We start from the raw sequence: 24,339 nt of genomic DNA, 5'->3' as shown, positions 1-24,339 counted from the left end.
GAAGAACACTACCATGCTTGTTAGAAATTAACATCTTTGGCAGTTTAAGGATGGGAATTGAATTAAAGTACTGTCGAAACAATCAACTCTTGCAAGAGGGTGTTTTTGTAGGACAGGACTAGTAAGTGTGGAAAAAAAGCATGGCAAAGTACACCAGGTAATTTGTCTTGCTGAAATTATAGAAGGGATAGTAAGGCAACTCTTGTGTCTGGAATTGCCAGATGGGAGTGGAGGAGTACATTTTCTTCTGCAACTCAAATATGTTTGTGAAAGTTAAAAAAAAAAAAAAAATCACTGAAATTTTGAAAATAAAGCAAACATTGTGGAACATCGTAATGAAGTTATGTAATGTAATATCATAGATGGAGGTAACTTTGACCTTTTGGTCTAGAAGGTGCAGGTCCTCTCAGTGGGCACAGAGAATTACTCCTTCATGGAGCAACAGATGCTTGTTGCTCATAGCTCTGCACATGAAGTACAGCAGAAGTAAATTCAGAGAGGGACCAAAGGTGTCACTGACATGAGATAACTTTTAGAACTTTTTAATTTTTGGATAGCTTCCCATGTTGTTCTTGGTCTTGTACTCTAAAGGTTAAAGTTACTCAGTCTGTCCAACTGTTAATTACTGTTGACCCTTCAAAACTCAGAGGCTTTTTTTCTTCTTCTTTACTTTATTTATTTATTTATTTTTAATTCCTGCCAGGAAACACTTCAGCAGTGGATGTAGCATAATCCCTCCCACTCTTTGCCTTTTTATGCTGCTCTCTGTTTTGCCTGTAATCAAGCATGTTAACTACACAGGAGTTTTTCTTAATTTGCCCAGTGATTTCTTGCAGCATGTGATGAACAGCTTAATTCTGGGGCAAATAAAACAACTCAAAAACTACAGGAGGCAAAAAAAAAAAAGAAAAAAAAAAGAAAAAAAAAAAAAGCAGTGCTTTTTTCAATGCATTTTTGTAGTGTAGCTTCTATGAAATGCTCCTTTCCCATAGAATGGAAAAATTATGAGTCTGGTTTTGATTTGACCAGCTTTCAGGTGTTCGGAGTTCTATTTGGTTAAATGACAAAAACTGTTCATGTATAGTAGTGGGGATAAACAATACTGAATGCGCCAAGAAAAAACAAGGAAAACTGATTGAAATTCAGCAAGCCTTATTTTTCATTTGTTTATTACTGGAAAAAATGTCAGGCAATTTTAACCTCTCCAAGTGTGTTCAGCTTCTCCCTGACCAAGCGCTTACCAAGTTGCTGTTTCTTTCAGAGTTAAGATTTCTTACATGAACATTGTACCGCCAGAGATGGTATTTAACTTTTAACCCATCTACAGAAATGTAAATTTATTCAGTTGTGTAGCGTAGAGGAAAGAGGTATGACAACTAAGTATCATAACACATCCAGGAGATTTTGAAGGCTTTTCCTTGTGACCCTAATTGGACCCTAATAGGTCTTGCTTTTCAGGCAATGTCTTTAGGCTCACTTTAGGCAGCGGAGGTCTGCTCAAAGGATAAACGCTACCCAAGCAGCTAAATACAACCTCTTGCACTTAGTCATAGCTTAACCCTGATAACTGATGTTGCAGCTGCTTTTCTTAACGCGCTGTGATTGCCACAGGGCACATGGTCCCTTCACAGCAGGTGCTACCCTCCATCAATAGCTGGCCCTCCTATCTTCTCTTCCTCCCCGAGTGGAAGCTTGGCTTTCCAGAGGGCACAGGAGGGCAGGTTCTGCAGCTGCTTCTACTGAGCTTGGGTGAGATGCCAAAAATTTAATCTGATCATCCAGTTCGAAATGAACCACCTGGTTGTAAGCCATCGTGAAAACTACTTAGTTCCTGTCATCAACAAGAGTTTGTTACATCAAGGGCAAAGAGGATTTACTGAATATTTCCTTTTTCCTTATAATGGCTTTCTGCCATTTTTAGAATCAGTACTACAGCACAAAGTGGTTGAAAGTATAAGCCAAATATGGTAAAACAAAAAGGTGAAGAATACACTGAGGCAGGAAATAGAACTGCACTTTCAGCAGCAGGCATCTTATGTATTAAGTATGTGATAGACTGACTGATGTGGTTGCCCTTCAAGGTACTAAAAGTAAGTTTATAGAAGTCTTAAGCTTAATACATAGTCTGATTCTCACTGAGACTGTCCTAGAGAAAATCTGGATAGATAGAGTGATATACTTCAAAGGTGGAAATGTGCTTTGTTACCGTTTGTTAACACACATATGTTGATGTGGCTAGGAATGCTCTCTGAGATATTCACGTGTTTAATATGGTCTGCCATTACTGAAATCAAGCACTGATTAGTGGCAAGACCATTTCTTTACAGGGCAAGTAATCCTCATCTTCTCTGGCTGTGGGGAAGAACAGTATCTCAGAGATTCTTTCCTGTAAAGATGAGAGTGTTTTTTTACTGTCATTTAGAAGGCCTGTTCTCAGCTACAAAAAACTGTTGTTGTCAAGTCCTGAGATTTATGAGAGCTAAGCAATACTCTGTTTTAGCTTCACGTTCCTCTTTGGATGACTAAACGAATGCTTCACTTCTCAAAACAAGTTTTTAGACCTTTTAAGGTAAAAACTTGCAAATAAGGCATCACAAGAGTTGTAAATATAATATATATATATATATATGTATATATATAGTTTTTAAACTGCAAAAATTAAGAAGCTGTGATTGTACCATTAGTCTTGCTTGGAAGAGTCAGAGGGGCTGATACTGTGTCTGTCCGCTCTTTTTTTCCCCTGCTATTTTCCTCAAGTCCTCTGGGATTTAATGGAGACTAAAGCAGCCATGAAATATGCGTGAGGAGTAGAATGATGTTATCTATTTCAATATTTTTTTCAACTCTTCAAGAAAGCAAGATCAAATGGCCTTCCTTTCATTAAGCTCAACTATGCCCCTTACTATGTAGGTGAGAGTCAAAATGATTGGAAAGCAGTTTAGTTAAAAAAAAAAAAGCTTTCCATAGAGGAAGTTGACTGCCTACTGTTAAAGGGTGTGTTATGACTACTTCTCATTTCAGGATGCTGATTGGGGCCATCAGTAGAATCTGCGTTTGTTAGCTGTAGTCTGAAAAATCCTGTTACTATATCAATTGTAAGCCTGTTTCTAAATTGATTCATACTGTTTGCAGAACAAGCTGTTGGCATATACTAGACAATTTTTTTATCAAGATAGCAATTGATTTATTTCACTAAAAAAGAAGGAGCCAGAGATGAACATTGGTGGGAGTTTAAGGAACCTAAAATAGAAGTATGAACACAGTACTTGAATCTCACTGGGATTACAGAGTTAAAAGTTGCAGGAATGACGTACTTGGCTTGGCTTGCTCAAATCCAGCCACAGGGACTGGTACAAAGGAAAACATTAAGAAGGTCAGGTGAGGTAACATTGGCTTAGCTGACAGTTAGTGTGACTCTTTCTTCTACGTTGTACTGTGGACATTTTTCACTCTGGGTTCTTTTTGTATTTCAAATATGCAGATTTGTCATTTGAGATAGACTCAAGCTCAGTGTGAATTCTATATTCACCTAAAATGAGCTTTCTGAGACTTCAGGAAACAAGACCAAATCCATAAGTTGTGAATTGTGCATTTCTCAGATCACCTTGAAATGCTGAAATGCAGACTTTACTCAGAATGGTAAATAGTGCAAGCTAGCTCTTCTGTCCTATTTTGTTTTCTTTCAAGTGACAGATTGCTCATGCAGGGCTTTCAGTAAAAATACATAGATAAAACTTTAGCAATAAAATCTATCACTTGTCCAACCAATCTAACATCCCTAATAGAAAAGGTTAAAGTTTCAAAATGGGAATGGGCCGGAGAGCAGATATTATGTATTCAGTGACCTTTTTTCGTAGTTCTGAATAATTTTAATTCAAGCAAACCATATATTTGTGGTGTTCTTGAAGTTCTTGAAGTTCTCAATTATGGATATTGATCAGACTGGGAGGATATTTTGAGTTCACATCCATAAGGTATTCTTTCTGGTGTTAGAGTGGTTAATGCTTGGACAAAAGCTTCAAGGCCACCAACCTGAGAAGGGACTGAAAAGGCAAGCTGAGTTCAGACTATTTCAGCTTCTGAGAGACACTCTGAAATCAACAAATAATAAGCTATGTGTGCAGAATTTAAGGAAGAAATAAGTAAAAAAAATGTAAAAAGCAGTCAACTGGAGAGAAGTTAATGCAGTAAGTAGTATGTTCATGTCATGTTCAACTCATGAACTGAAAAAACAGTTGTGTTACTGTAAGGGAGCTGTCCTTACTTCACCTTTGGTAATAGTTGTGGATGCTGAACCTAAGATTTGTAAAGAAATTCCTTTTTTTTTTTTTTTTTTTTTTTTAATAGGTTCTTCTAGGGAACTAGACTCAGTTTATGTCACCATTCCTAATGTCATGATGAGAAATGTTGAAGTGAAAATGTCACAACTGTAATGGCGGGATGAAGGCATGGGTATTTACAATGAGAAAATGAAAGTAAATGAAAAGGAAGGGAGGAAAATATTGTGGTGATGGTGTTGGACTAAAGAGTCTTGCACTAAGTTTTCCCAGGTCTACCGTGAAGAGTGTAGGAGAGTGAGAAGGAAAATATGAAGAAAGTTGAGTAGGGTAAAATTATATTTAACTCATTAAAGTACTGATAGCAGCAGTTATTTAGTTATTTTGAGAGTCTGTGTAGTTGAAGTGTAGTTTTACTCCTTCATTAATTGTGTTTTGTACATTGCTGATTTTATTCCTGTTCAGGGGAAGAGACCAGGTAACATCTTTGGTGGTTCTGCAGCTCCCTTTACTGTTGCTGCAAGAGAGATAGTATAAGTGGGCTTGAAATCATTTAGATCATTAAAGCAGCCGTTACTTCATACATTAATACTATACTTTACCTTATTTGCCACTTTGGTGAAGTGGCAGAGAAATTGGAAATTCTATTGCTAGAATACTGCTGAAATGTTTTCATCACAGGCAATTAGTTTATAACACTGCAATATATTACTAAAGGTGCTATTCAGTATCTTATGGACCATGTCACTGAGGTGACTGTTTTTAACATCAAATGCCAAATAATCTGTGTGTCAGAAAACTCCTGCTTGGAATTTTAGAGTAAACCTTTTGTAAACGGATGTGGGAAAATCAGGAAATAAAACAAAGTTTTATACATCTGCTGTATATTTTGTGTTAAGTATGATAAAAGTTCAGTCAAGCTGGCAGGTTGTTGCCTCCGTTTTCCCTTGTGTAGTCTCTTTGCAGGCACACACCAGGGAATGACACAGTGCTCTGCTGCTTGTGTTAAGCTTCTAATCGTGTTGCCTTGCTAAGCTGAGCAATCTGTTTTGTTGTTGTTCTTGTTTCTATATGTACGCTCTCTGCAGGGAATAATTTTGCCATGAGGAACTTTTTGGGTGTTGTAATTTTTCATCTTCTGGCTAGAGGGTATTGTGTGAGAAAGAAATTGTACAAAAAACAGTAATATATTTTCTGTACATGCTGCAGTGCAGTAAGTTGAGTTGTTACAACAGTTATGTGTAACACGATGTAAGAAACAAGTATTACTGCCTCATTTCAGCTTTTAAACAGCTGGAGCGTACCTAGAAACTGCATTTGCCTCATGCAGATTCAAGTGATGCAAGTGAGGTGCCTAACAAATTATTTAATTATTATTACCTAATCACTGTTCTTTCTCTAACTAAAACTGGGATGTAAATCCATACAGTGAATAAGAATTCTATTCCTGGAACCAAGGAAATGAGCACCAGCTTTCTTGAAACAGTGCTGGCAAAAAATAAGCATTGCACAAAATATACATTTGTCATTATAACAACGACAGTGGAGCTGTTCGTCCCTTCAGAATAAGGAACAAAATTTGTTAATCAGTCAAACATGGTCTAATTGTAGTGAATTTGTGTTTGATATTCTGTTTCTCCTTATCTAAATCTGTCTTTTTTGGCTCATTGCATTCTAAAATACTGAAATTTAAACTTTTAGTGGATGTATCAGGAGATAAGGGTTACGATAGTGGAAAAAATTAGTTGAGATTATTACAGGTCTTTTTGAGAAAAGAAACGTGGTATGAATGGCTGTCAGCACATTTATTCATATTCATATTACTGCAGTGGGCATTCCATGTTTGTGAAGCCAGACTGCCACGGGAAGCTGAATGCATTTTAAGCCCAGCTCAGTTTTGATTTGCTTAGCTACTGGTGCTCTATCCTTCATATCTAACCAACATTTCAGAATTTCAAAAATTCTTATATTATGGCATGTAGATGGTTCACATGGCAGTCTTTTTTATTTTTTTATTTCAGCACACATATTTTCTTGCCACTGACCACATACTGATTCTCCATATTCATTCAGCATTCTGGCATTTATGCTTTGTACACTTGAGTGTAAGCAGTCTCCATTGTCTAAAAAATTTGTTTGAAATAACAAGTCAGTTCTCTTACAGTTGTTCAGATGTGCTTAAGAGGAAGGCATAGGCATGTGAGGTAACAAAAAAGAGAAGATATTATGCAGGAAAGAAAAATAGGCAACTTAGCACCATTGTGCTCAATTTAAGTAAAGCAACTGAGGTATGAGTTGTCAGGAAAGTTCTATGTCCTCCCTTGAGTTGATGCGTGCATAACTAAGACAGATCTGTGCTAGTTACCACTCAGACGAGCCAGTGCTGTGAGGCCAGGGGGAGCTGCAGCACTCACTCCAGCCAGCTTGTCAAAGGCCCTCTGCAACAGCTCAGTGCTGTCAAGTAGTGGTTTCACCTGGGGGGGAGCTACATGGTTTTGGGTGCCCACATCCCAGTGTTCCCCAGTGTTCTTGCTGGTAGAATAGACAGACTTTGGCACAATCTCCTTATCAAATCTATGTGCAGTAATAAAACAGTACAGTTTTCTAGCAATTTCAGGTTTCGTTCTTCTGTCACTTGTTATAATTGTGGCCTTTAGCGGGGGCTGCTGCAAGTGATTCTTGCATGCATTGTTCTGTTTTTCTTGGCTCATTATGCTCTTTTCCTCAGCCCTTGACCAGGGGCAAGGCAGGGTTGCTGCTACTGCTGCTGACAGGTACCTGGGTACTCTGCAATCTTTCTTAGGTACTGGAATTTCAGAAAGTGCTGCACAAATAATGAAGGAGAAGACAGAAAGAAAATGCAGCTCCGCATTGAGGCTTCAAGGAGTGCCGGGGGCCCCTTCCCAGTACTGGAGAAGCCAGAGGTGGTTTCCTTGCCCAAAGGAAGCTTGCAGTTATTAAGGAGCTTTGTTGCCAAGTAAAGGGGCTGCAGGAGGAGGTCAGCAGACTCGCACAGCATGAGAGATAATGAGAAAGATATTGATCGGATTTTTTCTAGCTTGAAGATATGAAGCTACTAATTGTACTGAAGGGAGAGTCAGGCAGAGTCTGTGCCTGCCTGTTTGGGAAGTGAGGATTCCCATGATGTTAAAGGTTGGATGATGATAATGGCTTCTGGCACAAGGAGTAAGGTTTCTGCTCCACCTCAAGATTCACAGCTGTAGAATAGATTCACTGACCTCATAACTGTTGAGGAGCCGGAAGCTGTGTCAAATGAAGCATCTGTGTTCGCTGAGTGAGTATGAGCCACATAGGATCAGAAAAAGGAAACAGCAAGTGATAGTGGGAGACTCCCTTCTGAAGGGAACAGGTTTGCAGATGAGGTTATCTGACTCCTTGTCTATGGATGTTTGCTGCTTACTGGGGGCTTACTTGGATTTGGGATATTGGAGAAACACTGCCAAAGTTTGTCCAGCCCTCAGGCTATTACCCTGCCATTCTTCCATGTTGAGCATACCAGTGATACTGCTAAGATGATCTGGAAAGTATCAAACATCATTACTTGGCTCCAGGAGCCTTGGCCAAGATCCTGGGGAGGGGCAGGTGATGTTCTCCTCAGACCTGCTGGTGAGAAGATGGGACTTAAGAAGAAGCAGACAGATCCTGCAGGTCAACAAATGATTACACAACTAGTATTTGCACCAGGGTATTTGCTTCTATACCCACTGGAACATTTACTGGGTCTTCAGAATGTGGAAGATTCTTCCCTTTCATTGGACTTCATCCTCATGGGAGACCTGGTCTACCTGAATACCACCTAGAGGGTGAGCACTGCAGTGCACAAGTAATTCAGGAGGCTTCTGGCATAGTTGATTGAGGAGGTAATGGAGGAAGTTGTCTGCTGGACATGATTCCCACAAACAAGGAAGAACTGGCTGGGAATATGAAGGTCAGAGACTGTACTCATTCCAGTAACTATGAGATGATGGAGCTCACTTGATAATCTTGATAAGTAGGAGGAAGGCATTAAGTAGGATCTCATCCCTCACTTGAGGGGGAGTAGACTTGTCCGTTTTCACAGTATGATTGGAAGAAGCCTTTAGGATGCAGTCCTGGAGAGAAGAGAGTTCCAGGAGAGCTGATTAATTTTCAAGCATCAACTCTGTGATTGAGTTATATCCATCAAACTGAGCATAAAGTCAAGCGAAGGCAGCAGGAGGCTTGTGCAGGAGTTCCTGATAAGAATGGAAGGGCACGGGAAATAGTGGAAGAATCTAGGAATAGAAAGACGCTGATTGTGCAGAAATGAGGTTTGGCAAGTCAAAGATCCCTTGTTAAGGAATGAGAAGATCAACAAGAAAGGTTTCTACAGCTGTATCAGCAGAAAAGGAAGACTAGGGAAAGAGTAGGCCTGCTACTGAAGGTGATCTTCTGTTTAGCACTGTCGAGTTCTGGGCTCTGCAGTGCTAGAAGGTCATGAACTTGATGAAGCACATGCAGCAAATGGCAACAGAGATGATGAAAGGTTTGAAGCATCTGTTGTGCAAGAATGCTGGGATTGGCTTCCTTGGATAAGAGAATGCTCAGAAGGAAGTATATATTAAAAATATATTAAAAAATATAAAAGATACCTGATGGGAGAGAATAAAGGAAACAGTACCAGATTTTGTGGTATGGTAGCAAGTAACAGAACAAGAAATAATGAGAACAAGCTGAAATACAATAAATTTCCTTTAAACATTAAAAAAAAAAGTAAAAATAAAAAATATTGTATAAATATTTACTCTGGGAATATTAAATACTGGAACATGTTGCCCAGAGACTGTGTTGTTTCCATCCTCGGAGAATTTCAAAACCCCATTGGATGTGGTCCAAAGCAACCTACTCTGATTCAACCCTGTTTTGAGCAGGGAGCTCAACTAGATGATCTCTAGAGCAGATCCCCAGCTTCAGCAATCCTCTGATTCTGAGTACTTTATTCCATCAATCAGAGTGTCAGCCAGGTTAGAAGAAATCTCAACCCAGAACTGTGTACATTTAGCTCTGGAAGAGCTACTCACATTTTTTGGTAGTTAAATTATTCTTGTTTCTGGCTTTGAAGAAATCAGAAACACTTGTTTGTTCATACAGAATCAAGAGCAGCTTTTAGATTCTTTAGTTTAGATTCTTGAGTTAAATGGAAAGAAAACTGCAGTGACTGAGAGCCATCATTATGTAGTTTCAATATACTAGAGAATCTTTACTGGTCTCTGACTTTTTTTTTTGTCTAGCTTTTAGTGTTCGGCTTTGAGCAAATACAATGGCATATATATACAATATAAATGCAATCTAAACTATTGAACACCTTAGAACAGAGTTCTGTATTTTGTTACTTAAAAAGTAGAAATGTTTTCAGAAGTTGAAGTAAAAATTTGTAGAGCAGTATTTCACTTCTTCATATGATGGGGCAATTAAACGCCTACTAATTATACTTTTATTTCTTTTACTGTCTGTGCTATGCGTCTTTTTGGCCTGAACTTCTATGGTCAGCTCTTCCTCTTTATTGTAATAATGGGTTCGTAGCATGGCTTTGTTTAAACTGATCATTGAGCTCTCTTGTTGTTTCAGATTGTCCTTGTCCATTGCCAATAATACCAACAGGCTGCTACATTATAATGCCTAGATTTCAAAGTCAGGCATGCACAAATATGTCACACAAAACCAGTCTACTAAGCATAGCTGTCATAAAGAATGCTTTTTATGAAAGTATAGCTGTACACTTAAGTGATCTACAAACTTCAGTTAATCTTTCCCTTCTTCTTCTCCACAGAATGTGTATGTAAACATAAACCGCATCATGTCAGTAGCAAATCGTCTGGTTGAATCTGGCCATTACGCTTCACAGCAAATAAAACAGATTGCTAGTCAATTGGAGCAAGAATGGAAAGCATTTGCTGCAGCCTTGGATGAACGTAGCACGTTACTGGATATGTCCTCCATCTTCCATCAGAAAGCTGAACAGGTTAGTGAACGCGGAGGGAGTCAAAAGAAGTTTCTATGTTTGAATGGTGAATTGTGCTGTTGTGCTTAGTCCAAATTGAAAGTAGACAGAGTGATTAAAAAGCAAGAATGCCAGAGGATTAATTTTTGCCTATTTCAGCTGATGTTTAGATGAAAATTTGTTCTCTGTAAGACAGCTTACTGCCTTTATATTCTCCTCATGCTGTCTTGCCCATACCAGTGCAAGACCGATCTTAGCCAAATTGCATATATGAATTAAAACAGCAGAGAAATAAAAGCTAAGCTGTATGAAGCTTTTGAGTTGAAAGAAAGAAAGAAAAGCATTTAGCTTTAAATAGAATTAATATAATGCCTTTTCTACATCCAGAAATCATTCACTGGTACTATTGGCCCTACCCCTCCACCTTGTTGAGAGAAGTATTCACAAATCAGTCTTTGAGTTATCAAGGAATTTAACTCAACTTTAATTTAACTCATAGTGATTGCTTATAGAAAACTATCTGAACTGGTCTGAAAGTTAAGAAGGTAATTAACTGTCTTCTGAATCTGAAATGGTGGTGGGAAATGTTTACTTAGTATCGTGTAAGAGATTTCTCCTAAGTTAAATAAAAAATTTAGCTGTAGGCCTATACCAATTATTTTAATTAAGTCATTATCTGTGTGCAACTGCAAGAGAGGAGGTATATGTAGGAGAAATAGGAATAAATATCCCCAAGTTAATAGTCTTGATGGTGAAAGCACGTTCTTCCCCTCAAGGGGATTCAGCTCCGAAGGAGTGTCTGCTGTTGAGTCATCCATTGATATTATAGACTGTCTGCTGTGTACGTCTCTGGTGAATTTGGAGAGCAGAGATTCTTGGATGGATATGGCTGACTGAAGCTCTGGTATGCTGCACAGCTGCCGTAAATAATTTTCTTTCCATTTGCCATCCTAAGTTGGCTCTAAGAAAAAGTGGCATGTCTGATATAACTGTAGGAAAATTGAACAGATCAGTTGGGCGCTGATAACAACAGAAAAGAAGAGACAGCACACCTTAAGAATTTTTTTTTTTCCTATTTTCTACTATACAGAAATTCTACATAATTTTCCACGGATTAGAAAAATGAACATAAGAAGGTGCAAATACACAGTGCCTCTTGGTAGTGATGACACTGTTTAATCTTAGAAAGCTTAGAAAGGGAAATTACATGAACTAGTGTCACTATAATAAATATTAGCAGATTTTAAAGAGAAGTCACTTAAAAAAAAAAAAGGAAATGATTTTCTGTTGTAAAAGATACCAACTGGCTTGAAGCATTTGTTGGAAACATTCTGATAGGTAAGCAGCATCGATGCTTTTCGAATTCATGGGTTATTTAGCTTAATGTTTATACACTGTTGGCCTTACAAGAGGGAGAAAGATAGGTAACTGGGAGAAAGATGAAGAGGTGGTTGTACTCTGACTGAAGTGGTGTCCTTTTCCATAATAAAAAATTGATCTTAAACAGAAGTCTAGAGAGTAAACTTTTCATGTGCATGCGGACAAGCTGTGGTAGGAGTTGGTGTTACCTTCTTCAGCACAAAATGCATTCATAAAAGGGAGAACAGAGAATTTGCAGCAAGGAAATATTGCAGCATCTGCAGAGCATAATTTACTTAGTCTCCATAATTGCTCCTTCTGCAGTTTTCACTTGATGATTAACTATGATGGATTGATACAGTTGCTTTGTAGGCTACCTGGCCATGATGTATTAGCAGTTGCGTTAACGGTGGAGAGTGAGTCTGAGGGGGATAACCCTTTAAGAGACAAAAAAATGGCTGAAATAGAAGTAGTAAAAGAAGTAACACATCCCTTTCAAATGCGTATTTACTCTTGCAAGTAACAGTTATGTGTTGTTGCCGCCTCAGACGCTAGTGAAAACTGCCCAACTGTCAGTGCATGCTGTCTGAAACAAAAGACTCAGCTCTGTGGTCCCACACAGAGCTGCTTTTGACATTTAGTGCTTAACGTTAGTGATTTTTAGAACTGTCCCTCAAAGAAATGAGAATTAAGCAATTATATAAGTAAGCGTTTTATCACTCTGTCTTCCAGCTGTCAAACAATAATATAGTACCAGATTACTTTTTTCTCAAAAGGCTACATAAGATCCAGGAATTAAGAAATATATGATGAGAGAAATGGTTTGGATTCTTAAAACTTTGGGGATTTTTGAACTCACAAAGAGAAGATAAATTTATTTTACAGGATACCATGTGTGCTTTGCTATACTAAATTTAACAGCTATAAAAGTTCTGTAAAAGCAGATTATTTTTTTCCTCTTTCCTTTCCTAGCATAACAAGGGTATAAAATTCATGCCCCCTAGCTGCAAAAATAAGTTGACAGAACTTCAGATATGCATGCAGCTATGGTGACAGGTTCTCTTCTGTCAAGATAACTTAAGCTTCAGAAATAAACTGTCTGCAGAAGAGTTTCTGTTGCAGTATCCTCAGTTCCCCCTGAAAAACTTGACATGAACTGCTATGCTGACATAGCTGTGTGCTCAAGTACAGTGTTAGTCCTAAGAGACCCCTGCTTGAGTTGTAAATCCTTTACATGCTTGCTACTGTAGTAGCTTGACAAATGAATGTAATGCTTATGTGTGGAGAACTTAGTACTGTGGGGATGAAGGTGTGAATTTCTTGTGTTCTACCACTGCTTTGCCTCCTTGAAAGTCACTTTCCAACAAGACAGCTAGGAAGTGTTTTAGTGATCAATTCGCCATTAATTCTATGCATCTGAATGTGCATGCATAGTTACCTGTTTTTCTACAAAGATTTAAAATAGGTGTGATGATGGTTTAATTGGTGTGCTGTGAATATCTGTCTACACAGGAAGCTGGCAGGAAAGAACTGAGGGTCTGGACTTGAAAGTTTTACCTCTTTATGTAGACAAGATTTTTGTTGCCTTTCATGCACATGAAATTGTAGATGGGTAGTGAAATAAACTTTTTTTTAGCTGCAAATTTGAGAAAAGGAGCAAGAGTAAACTTGAACTGTCAGCATTGCCAGCGGTTTAATTGGTCAGGAAGGCTGCCAGAATCTAATTAAGCCTGCCTATCTGTGAAGGGCTGAAAGAGTTCCGTGTAGCTAAAAGCATGAGTGTAGTTAGAGTTGAATATTTTTTTGTACTCTAATTAATGTTCATTTTGGCCAGTTCAGAAAAAAAAAATACATTTAACAGTTTTCACTGTTAAAACCTTTCAGTGGCTGTCACAAAAATACTCATCCTTTTATGTATTTCCAAAATATATTTACCTGTTGAAGGAACTCCAAATTAAGTAGAATGCCTTTTCTCTGTTGCAGTACATGAGCAATGTGGATTCATGGTGTAAAGCCTGTGGTGAGGTGGAGCTTCCCTCAGAACTACAAGATTTAGAAGATGCTATCCATCATCATCAGGGGATATACGAGCATATTACCTTGGCTTACTCTGAGGTATATATCTTGTTTGTTTTCTCCAGTTGCTGACTAGATGATACAATGTGATTTTAAGATTGGCTTGTAAACTGCCATCACTTCTTGCACAGTGTTTTAGTTGAAAACTCAAATGACATTTTTTTCCCTTTAGTTTAGTGTACTGGATGTTGCTACTGTTATTCATATTGAAACTTGAGTTTTAAGTCTTCTTAGTCTTCTCAAAGAAATGTAGAAAGTGCATATGTGGTACAAACAATCCATGTAGGATATTAAAGATGTATAGTTGACATTTGCATATTACTACATTTTATAGCAGTATGATGCTCTTGTTAAAATACTGAGAAACTGGCTGGGTGTTCTTTAAGAAAGCATTCTGCTGGTATGGATTGCTTAAAATATATTTCAAAAAATCAGTCTCTGAAACTAAGAAAAAAAAGAGATCCTTAACTTAAGGATGTCATTTGACAATCCAGAAATTGTATATTTAGTTCTACCAGCTTCGAGGGCACTTATATGAACCAGCAAGCCTGTGTATTCAGCGTTTGTAGGATTAGCACATCCTGTGCTGCTGCTCTAATCTTGGATTCACAGCACAATAAAATGTTTTTGACAATGTTTCTTGATATTTCTAATATTTATAAACACAGTATAAGATAAAATGCTTATTCTGAAAGTGGCTTAAAAACTTGTCACTTAGGTATCCAACCTTCAAATTGTGAATTCTCTCATGTATTTCAGTTAGCTGAACTGAAAAATTGCATGGAGATTAACTGATCACAGTTTTGGGGTTTTTTTGGGTGGAGGGTCTTTTTTAAATTTTTTTTTTTTTTCCAAGATTGTTAGCATCACAGAATTAAACTATTTTGGCCTTAGATAGTATTAATGTTACTCTGAATTAAATATAGCATGAGACTTTACATGAAAATATATGTTTGATTAAATAATGATATAAAATGATCCATGAACACAGGACAGTTTAGACTACAACTTTCATATTTTAAAAAGTACTGATGTGGCAATGAAGCAATGTTTGTGATTTATACATTACATAAAAAACTAAGCTGCTTTCCCATGAACCAATTCTGTGGTGGGCAACTGAATTGTAAGTATGGTCACATTTCATTTACAGTACAGGAATGTAAGGTTAGTGCTGATGATTAGTCTGTATAGATAGTATATCAAAACTGGAATTTTTGGACACTTGCCATCTTAGGGCATGCAGGAACTTTGTTACTGTTAGTCAGAGGTCCAGAGTTCATGAGCTGTTGTGAAAATCTCATGCTGATATGCCTATTCCTCATATCATCTTCGCTGATAAAACTTGCGATCTTATTTATGTCTTAACTCATTCTTAAGACCATGTTTTGTGGGAAGATTTGTTTTCTTCACAGTAAACTTTCTTCGTTGAGAGGATCCCTATTTGTAAACAATAGAGAGATATAGTGCGTTTGTAGTAGATGAATGTGAAAGAGGCTACCTAGGGTGTATGCTCCATGAGAATGCATGCAGGAATAAAGGTTAGGGTTGTCTGGAATAATAATTGCACAGCTCAGAAGTTGAAACACTGGAGTTCCTTGTGGTTTTTTTTTTGCTGTTGCTTTTGTTTTTTTTGTGTGTGTGTTTTTTTTTTTTCCTCCTCTTTTCTTTGGTGTACTTTTTAACAGGGACATGAATGAACTGGAGTCTGCCATTAACTGTAAATAACTGCTGAGAACTACCATGGTTAATACTGTTTGCTTCCTGGTGATGCATAATCAAAATAATTAGATGGGAAGATTATAGGTTTGCTCTTGCAAACACCTTGAAAATTTGTTTAGGGTTTCACAGTTTTGGCTTAGACGCTTTTCTTCTGATTTTCCCCATCTAGTAAAGGAATGGCTTACTCTTTAGAAACCAGATTTTGTGCAGAAATAGTGATCATATTGTGTAATCAGTGAATATACAGGTGTTGTAATTAAGAAATATACAAGAAAGTTAGGCTAAACAGGTTATCATGCTAAAGAGGAAAGGATGGAAAGCTTACCCTTATCCTGGGCTTGCTGGTAAGAGTCCAAGAGTAGCAGTCTCTGAAAGCAATCCTTCCCTAGTGGTAGTCAGCTCTTAAATGGGATCTAGGAGAGGTGGAGCCTTGCCTTCACCTGTGCTCCCAGGGCTGGCTCATTGCTTGCCTGAGGTGGTCAGTCAGAGGTTCAGGCTGTTATTCAGCAGTTCCCATGCTCTTATATATATGTACAAGTCATGTTCCTCCTCTGGACATAATATTTTATTTTCCCTTAATTAAACACACATTCCCTTTCAAAAGCTGGTGGAGTTATTTTTCTATGTGAAGATATTATGGAAGTCTTACTTATTATTATGTGTAGGACTTAATTTCTGTTGCAGCATGGAGCTCCTTTCATATTATTATAAATGGACAGTGATAAGAGTAGAGCACTGGCAATTACCACATTTTGTCATTCATTATAAATTACAATGTCTTGACAACATGATTTTGTTGCAGAGTAGTAGGCTAATTTTAATAAATACATTTAAGACTAGACTTGGACATAAGTTTACTGAAAATAAATACTGTGTATTACTGAAAAGGAACTTATATATGCTTATGATTATAGATGACTGGTGTGCTACCAGTTCTTTACTGGTGGCTGTGATACCGAATTGTGATTGCTCTCTGTGCTTCATGCTAAAAGTGATAGAATATCTAACTTTAATGATAAGTACTTTCAAAAGCCTTGGCAAAAGTTAAATATCTGTGACTGGATATGATAGGGCTCTGGCTTTTTAATTAGCATGCAAAATAAATATTTTTGCTGTGGTTTGAGTCAGAGAAGAAAATTATAAATGACTTCTCTTTCTTATCAGCATTGAACACATTTTGGAAAATAATGTATTTGTGCTTCTTGGAAGGGTTTAAAGCAAATCAGGTGTAAGTTTGTCACAACACTGGTTTGTCTTTGGCTTGCCAGTACCAGTAATAATATAGAAGTTGTAAATCAGGTCTGATCAAAGCATGTCCTGTGTTCACATCTGTTGTTCTAAATGCACTTCTTAGATTAATATTAACCTGTAATAAGTAACCTCCTTGTTCCCCTTCAAAGCAAACGAAGAGAGAAATGAAAACACTGTTCTGGCCCAGTTTTGGACCATTGTATAATTTTAGAGGCTTAACTGACGAGAGAGAAGTGGAACTTAGAAGAGCTTCTGAGTTAGATTTTAGTTAAAAAAATAATAAAAAAAAAAAAGCTGTTAAGGAAAAGCATACTTAGAGAAAGACAGGCTGATATTTTAGAAAAGTGCTGCTTCTTTAAATTGTCTTAGGTACAGTAAGGATATAAAAAAGTAGTTGTGTGGGTTTTTTTTGGTTGTTGGCTTTTTTTTCTTAATAACAGCTGCACATGATCGTGCCTCGGATAATAAAAATCTTCAAGTTCTGCTCCCCAGGTTCTTAAAGAAATCTAAAATAGGAAGCAGAGGGATTGAAAAAGCAGACTGAACAAGATATTGGCAAGACAAGTAATTCTTTGTTCTTTCTGGTGGCCAGGTGAGCCAAGATGGAAAGTCACTGCTTGACAAACTTCAGAGACCTTTGACTCCTGGAAGTTCCGATTCCCTCACTGCTTCTGCCAACTACTCAAAAGCAGTTCATCACGTTCTGGATGTCATCCATGAAGTACTCCACCACCAGCGCCAACTGGAAAATATTTGGCAGCATCGAAAGGTTCGCTTGCACCAGCGGCTTCAGCTGTGTGTTTTTCAGCAGGATGTTCAACAGGTAGGTCTTACTGCATGTTGTCTGAATGCCTTTCTGTTATATTGGATTTTGTTTTGATGCTGGTTTCAGTGCCAGCTGGGTTTTGATTTCTGGACCCCATGTTCTCTCATTCAACAATTGAATAGTACCATGGTATCAGCTGATCAAGGGAGGTGATCAAGTCCCTCTGCTCTCTGCTGGTGAGACCTCATCTGAAGTCCAGATGTGGAGTCCAGTACAGGGGAGATGCAGACCTGTTGGAGCACATCCAAAGAAAGGATCCAGGTGATGGAACAGCTTCCCTATGAGGGCAGGCTGAGAGAGCTGGGGCAGTTCAGCCTGAAGGAGAGAAGGCTCTGGGGAGACCTGATAGCAACTCTTAAATATCTGAAGGGGATTTAATCAGGAAGAAGGGGACAGACTCTTTACCAGGATCTTTTGTGATAGAACAAGGGGAAATGCTTTCATACTAAAAGAGTATGATTTACATTGAATATAAAGAATACTTTTTTTACAGTAAGGGTAGTGAAGCACTGGAACAGACCACCTAGTGGGGTGCCTCATCCCTGGAGACACTCAGGGTCAGGCTGAACGGGGCTCTGAGCAGCCTGATATATCTGTAAATGTTCCCGTTCATTGCAGGGGAATTGGACTAGATGGCTTTTAATGGTCCCTTCCAACTTATACAATTCTGTGGTTCTGTGATTGATTGATTTCAAGTTCAGTATGTTAGGAGAAATGTCATGAGTAGAAACTGTATTTAAAAGTTAGTTTTTAGTTAACTTTAGGTTTTTTTTTCTGATTGTCTTCTGTTGTTACTTGAATTCAAGTAGGATGATAGGTTTTTATTCTAGACAGAAGCTGTTCTCAGCTTGTGCTAGAAGCTGATATTCACTGATACTTACATTCTAGTTAAAATTCTGGACTTTGTATCAGGAAAGAGAGTAGTAGTATTAACATGCAAAAACTGAACAGCGTTATCCTTTTACAGAGTTGTAGTTTCGTATCCTCATTGATACTTGTGTTGTTTTGTGCATATTATACTAAAGAGGTAGAAAAAAAAATACAGTTAAGATTCCTTTCTGACAACGTCACCATCCTACTTTCATCTGAAACAGGGTTACTAACACAAGGATGTTTGATTGTTGCTGAATGATGGGTGTGTGTCTGGGACTGGGCTGGGACTAGCTGCCGCCTTCGTGGTGCAGCAGCAGTTAGCGAGGCGGAGCCAGGACACGCACCTGAATTGGGCCAAGTGCTATTCCATGCCATGTGACACCATGCGGAAGGCTGTAGCACTGTGGGGAGTCCACCCGGGGTGGCTGCTTCTCAGGGGTTGTGGGCATCAGTCAATGGAGGTGAGAGCTCGCGGTGCTGGCAGGCTGGGCTGGTTGTATTGGTGCTGTGTGTCAGCGGGTAGGTGGAGAGTGATTGTGTTGTGGCTATACATATATCGTTATCGTCACACTTTTCCTTCTGTTTTCCGTCTTAGTAAAGTGTTTATCTCAGTCCATGAGTTCTATTTTGTTTCCTGTTCTCTCTCTGATCGCACTTCAGGAGGGAGTGAGCAAATGGCTGCGTGGTGCTTAAGGTAGCCGCTGGGTTAAACCTCAAGTATCACTACTGAATGAGTAGTTGTCAGCTGCCATATTTTTATTATGATGATGACATTCATAGAAACTTAAGTACCGACATCAGGATCTCTTTTGGATTTCATTTCAGCTTAAAAATGTAAAGCTGTACAAAACTTCTTTGTAAATGGAAATTTAATAAATGTATAATGCTTACTTTGGTCTGCAGCTGATAGAGATACTAGTAATTTATTTTATATATCTATTCCATAAAAAGTAAAAAAAAACAGTACTTTCTGATGATGTTCTTTAGTTTCAGTGTACAGATTTTTACAGCTCAGGAATTTCTGAATGTGGATTTTAGATAACCAGTCACACATTCTGTTAAAATAGCGTTCTTTCTTCCACATTTGTTGCACTTCAAGTCAAATTTCATGTACATACTTCTTGTAAGAAGATGTTAGATGTGGACAGTTGGGAGCGAAGTAACCTGGTTTTCACTGTTTGAAATAATTGACAAAGAAATTTAAGTCTGGGAGGGGCAAGGGTGAGCAATCTTGTTTGTACAGAGTTCTGTGCAAGATGCCTGTAAGTTAAAGTAAAAAGTTTATAAAATGCCTAAAAGCTAAGTGTAAAATTAGTTCAAAAAAAAAGAAGAAAAAAAAAAAAGGAAAAAGAAGGCAAATATTCAAGAGGCAAACTGTTTTCCAACTGTCAAGCTGTGACAAAGGATGTGGAAATGTGTGAAAAATGTCAGCTGATTAAAAAAAGAAAGAAAAAGAAAAAAGAAAAAGCCAGATGAATGTTCATTTATTCATATTCAATGAATAATCAGGAAAGGCAGAGAGAATGGCAACAAGAACAGTATTATACCACCATGTAAATCCTAGCAGCTCCCCGCCAAGTTTACAACATTAGTAGTAACTGGTCACGAGGGTATTGTGTTTGGTACTTGTATGAATAGTCAGTGAGGGGCACTTGTCGAAACTGACAAGGCAGAATCCACAGATGAATCACCTATACATAGTCTTTATAAGAAATTCTCAACAATTAAAATGATGGTTTGTTTCTCATATGATTAAGTAGGTCCTCTCAGCTGATGCCTAGTCCCAGAAGCGAGGATTGTGTCCTGAAACTTGTTCCTCTAGTCTGAATTCAGTCTAGGGAGGACCTACTTAGGCAAGCTAGGCCAAATGATCTCCTGAGGTTTGCCAGATGCATAATTTAGGTCTCAGGCCTATAGGTCAGGCTGCAGGCAGTTTATTTCCTGGGGGAAGGCAATCACTAAATGCTACAGTGAGTCCTACTGTGCTGATTCTACTCTTTGATTAGTTATCTTGGAAGTCATAAAATGTTAAGTTCTCATTTTCTTTTACTTCCCAATTCATGACTCTGAGTGGAGTTAGCTCTGAAACTGCTAGTTTCTTTTTGCAGTGACATCTCTCAAGTCATTTTAGAATCACGACCTGCTTCTTCAGCAGGGAGCTGAATGTTCCTTTTCTGTCTGAGACCAGTGAGCTGTGAGAGACTGGATTGTCCTTTGTTTTATTTGTGTAATGGCCACTAGCCACCAACTTTGGAGGCTTCTGAAGAGTTGCATGTGATAGTTTAACTTTTTTTGTTACGTTACTTTAAATTAGCTTTAGATACTGATGAATTTCAGACACTGCCTTTTAGTTGATCACGATGTGAATTGTAGTTAATGTTCCCTTTTGAAATGCAGCTTCTCATTTCATGCTGTAAGACAATGATAATTCAACATCCATGCCAGATAAATTCATCAAACAGTGGCAGAAGCCTTAAAGGAAATGGCAAGCATGTAATGGTTTTTCCTTACTTTGGTAATTTGTAACTCACTCAGCTTTGAAAATCCTAGGGGGGGAAAAAAAAAAAAGTGATCTTGTACAACAAAGGTTCTTTTTTTCTTGCAATAGAAAAAGAAAACAAACCTAAACCAGATAATCTAATTTATCTGAGAAATGTTAGCTTTTATGCTTAATGTTCACTGGCACTATTCAGTGCATGAAATTACTTGGTTCTGAGGTTCTGCTAATATTTATATCCAAGACAGTTCTGGTATGGTTTGTATAGAGCTTCAAAGGAACTTTCTCAAATATCTTGATTTTTCATTTGCACTATTTCAAGCTTGTTAGCTTTTTTTCAAACCTTAATAAATTCATTTAAGATTGTCTAGCAATTAGTGTGAAAATTCTTTTTCATTATTGCCAGTGAACTGTAACTTTCTTCCATGTTAGAATGAACTAAGTGTAGCTCTCTTCAGCTGTCCATAGTTGAAAAACACGTAGTGACAAGTAAACAAGTTATATTTTAAGTGAGTTTATCACTGCCCTTCAACATGAGGTTGTGCTTTCTTCCTCTTCCTATTCCTGGCTTAATTATTATTAATGAAATAAGTCAGTTTATGAAAATATTAATTGAGTCAGAGCTGATTGGAGGAGGGAATTGGCTGTTAACACATTGTTACTCCACCTTTCTACCTTCAAAAACTGTTGCTGCTTTTTTGTTGTTGTTTTTTTCCTGCTCAGTATTGGATGAAGTTTTTAGTGAAGCTTTCAAAATCAGCAAAAATGTTGTGGTTCTAATTAGCTATGTACACCAAGAATTGTCTCATAGTTTATTAGTTCAAACAGTATTGAAAGTAGACCTTGAAATTATAAAAATAGTAGGTAAGATATAAATTATATCAGATCTGAAAGTGGGAATGGGAAAACCTGTGAAGTCTTAAATTAAAGAGAGTTCTGAATTTCATTCTAGGTAGCAGATTCATGCCAGGAAGTCTAGTTTCTAGTTAATGTATATTAACTTCAAAAAATGAGATATTTTCTTAATACAGAAAATTTTAAAAATATCAGATCACTGACTCCATTCAGTAGTTCCAAATAACAGTTAAGTCAGAGCATGCTAATAAAAATATGATGTTATGCTTAAGAATTGACATAAGCTTACCAAGAGCAAAATGCATATTAGCTTTCCACTTAAGAAGAGGAAAGGAACTGGCTTTTACAATTCTGATAGGAAAAATAATAAAGCAGTCCTGTTATAAAATACGAAATTTTATACTGCTAAGCCACAGAAAGTCAAAATTGAACATTACAATTTTGGTATAACGACATTGCTGATGCTCATACAATAAAAGCTTTAAAGCCTGAACAACTACATCAGTAGTTTGCAGATTAGAAATTAGTAAAACATCCTCGTAGAAGTTGATATAAAACATCTGTTTATTAGGTGCCCACTAACCTTGGATGGCTTCTTTATTTGTTCTGTCTAAGCTTGCTGCTTCTTCTTTCTTGATTTGCCTACCTCAAGGACTCTGAGTTTTCGTTGCAACAGTCACTGTTTTAGTTTTGACTAATGAAGGGTGGATCAAGAATGCTTTCTAGTTGCTCAGCATCAAAATACTACTTGTTTCACTGCCTGATTCTACTGTGCTGTTTTGAGGCAGTGCCAGTGTGAAATGCTTCTCTTGGAGAGAGAGTATTTCTACGTTTAGCTGCTTGAAGATTAGAAATTCAAAGATTTCCACCCTTCTGAGCTTAATATCTGGAAAGTAACACCAAGTAAATCAGAAAAATGTAAGTGTTCATAGTAGCTAAAGGGAGTGGGGGGAATGGATTGAATAATAACATAGGAGAAAAATGGTGAAAAGGAGCATGTTGAATCTGCCAAATATCAGCTGTCTATTGATGATACTGTGAAGATGAAGCCATCTTTCCATAGTAGTTATGTCTACAATATATTCTGTATCAGTGTTTTAAGGATAAGCATTTTTTTAGATCCTATATTGGGCATAAGAATGGTTCTGCTGAGACTGCAGTTACAGCTTAATTGCATCTTGTTAAAGCAACTTGCTGTAGTGGAGAAAAATATTATTCACACTTTCGATGAAATGAGTTTCTGAAATTACTATGCGTTACTGCACTATAAGAGTGAATTCCATGTACTTTCAGTGTTAGTATTAGACACGTCCTTAGTGAGTTGGTATAATGTGTGTGATAACTCTTCAATAACTCTTCCAGGAGGAGGGGGGGAAATGCATTAAGATACAGTGGCTAATATCAATGTAAATTAGTCATGCTGTCCTTTGGTTGAAGTAATACGTATAAGTTCTTACTGATGTGCAAGTGAAAATTCTAACTTTGATTCTGCTTTTATGTGCTGTGAAATTTTCAAATGAAGGGTTACCTCAGTTTTGTTAAGTATTGGGGTAAGAAAGCTAAGCTGTAATACGTGGTTTGGCTTACAGACAGCAGTGCTTCTCGAGTTGACTGTTTCAAGTCATGTTCTGTGTACTGGATTTCTATGACAACTTCTTGAGAAGTTACTGAGCATTATATGGCACAAAATTCCTTCTTACTGTACTGCTTTTAGACTCTTATTCTGTTTTCTGGGACAGATTTTGCAGTTGATTTTGTTAGCTTACAGTTGCCAGCAGTCTCCAGAGTCTTCAGCTCTTTTCATAGTGAGAAAAATACAGTGGTCTACTGAAACTAGTTAAAAGCACTGATAGTACAAAATTTGCATGTAACTGAATTCAGATTTATCTCCTCGTTCTGCCTTCTCCCATCAATTGTTGCCCTTGAAAGAAGCAAATGAAAATGTATATTGACCTAAAAAGTAATAACTATACATTTGGCAATACTGAACAGGAAGAACAAGCGTGTACATACCATAGGGATTTAGTGAAGTGCTGGTGATTGGAAGTGGCAACATTGTGCAGCATTATGCGATTGTGTATTGTTTAGAAGATATCATATGGAAATGGATTTGCAAACCAAAAAAGATTCTAACAGTCAAGATAAATGAGAAAATCACACTGCATTATTTCATTTTGTGCACTATGGGAGGCCTGGATATCTTGTATGGGAATAGTGTATGGGATTAGGGTCTCTTCCAACTCAGGATGTTCTATGATTATATATCTATCAAATACAGCCAGGATGCTGCAGGAATAGTTCTTAAGTCTGATTATATGGAGGCAAGAAAAATCATCATTGCATTAGGTGTCAAATGCTTTCAGTACAGGACAAGTATAGTGGGAGGAAGAAAGGAGAGAGGAACCCCACCCAATTTCTTGTATTAGAGTCAAAGACACCAGCAGATATGGAGAGGGAGAAGGTATGGGTTTCTAGCCAGGTCTGTTTCAAAATGAAGCAAAATATTGCATTTTTAAATTTCTTTGGCTGCCCATTGGGCTGATTGGAAGCAGCTCCGGTGTGTGCTGGAGCTGCCCAGCTTGGAAGCATGTTATGTGAGAAAAGGACTTGAGTGTCCAAGTGGACA

General features: G+C 37.7%; 1 protein-coding gene across 4 annotated transcripts in view; it reads left to right on the top strand.

Moving 5' to 3' along the window:
- TRIO (trio Rho guanine nucleotide exchange factor) overlaps positions 1-24,339 on the top strand; it is a 223,615-nt gene that overhangs the window by 71,612 nt on the left and 127,664 nt on the right. For 3 of the 4 annotated variants that reach the window (XM_052704062.1, XM_052704065.1, XM_052704063.1), the window contains exons 7-9: positions 10,087-10,278; positions 13,600-13,731; positions 17,255-17,485. In XM_052704062.1, the coding sequence (XP_052560022.1) occupies positions 10,087-10,278; positions 13,600-13,731; positions 17,255-17,485 (555 nt within the window). Of the gene's footprint in view, positions 1-10,086; positions 10,279-13,599; positions 13,732-17,254; positions 17,486-18,729; positions 18,823-24,339 lie in introns of those variants that run through there. The other variant, XM_052704064.1, reaches the window with a different exon arrangement.

This window comes from Tympanuchus pallidicinctus, unplaced genomic scaffold (assembly GCF_026119805.1).
Source record: "Tympanuchus pallidicinctus isolate F22 unplaced genomic scaffold, pur_lepc_1.0 scaffold5, whole genome shotgun sequence".
Classification (NCBI taxonomy): Eukaryota; Metazoa; Chordata; class Aves; order Galliformes; family Phasianidae; genus Tympanuchus; species Tympanuchus pallidicinctus.
Note: the sequence above shows the minus strand (reverse complement) of the source record. Positions and strands in the feature narration are given on the sequence as shown.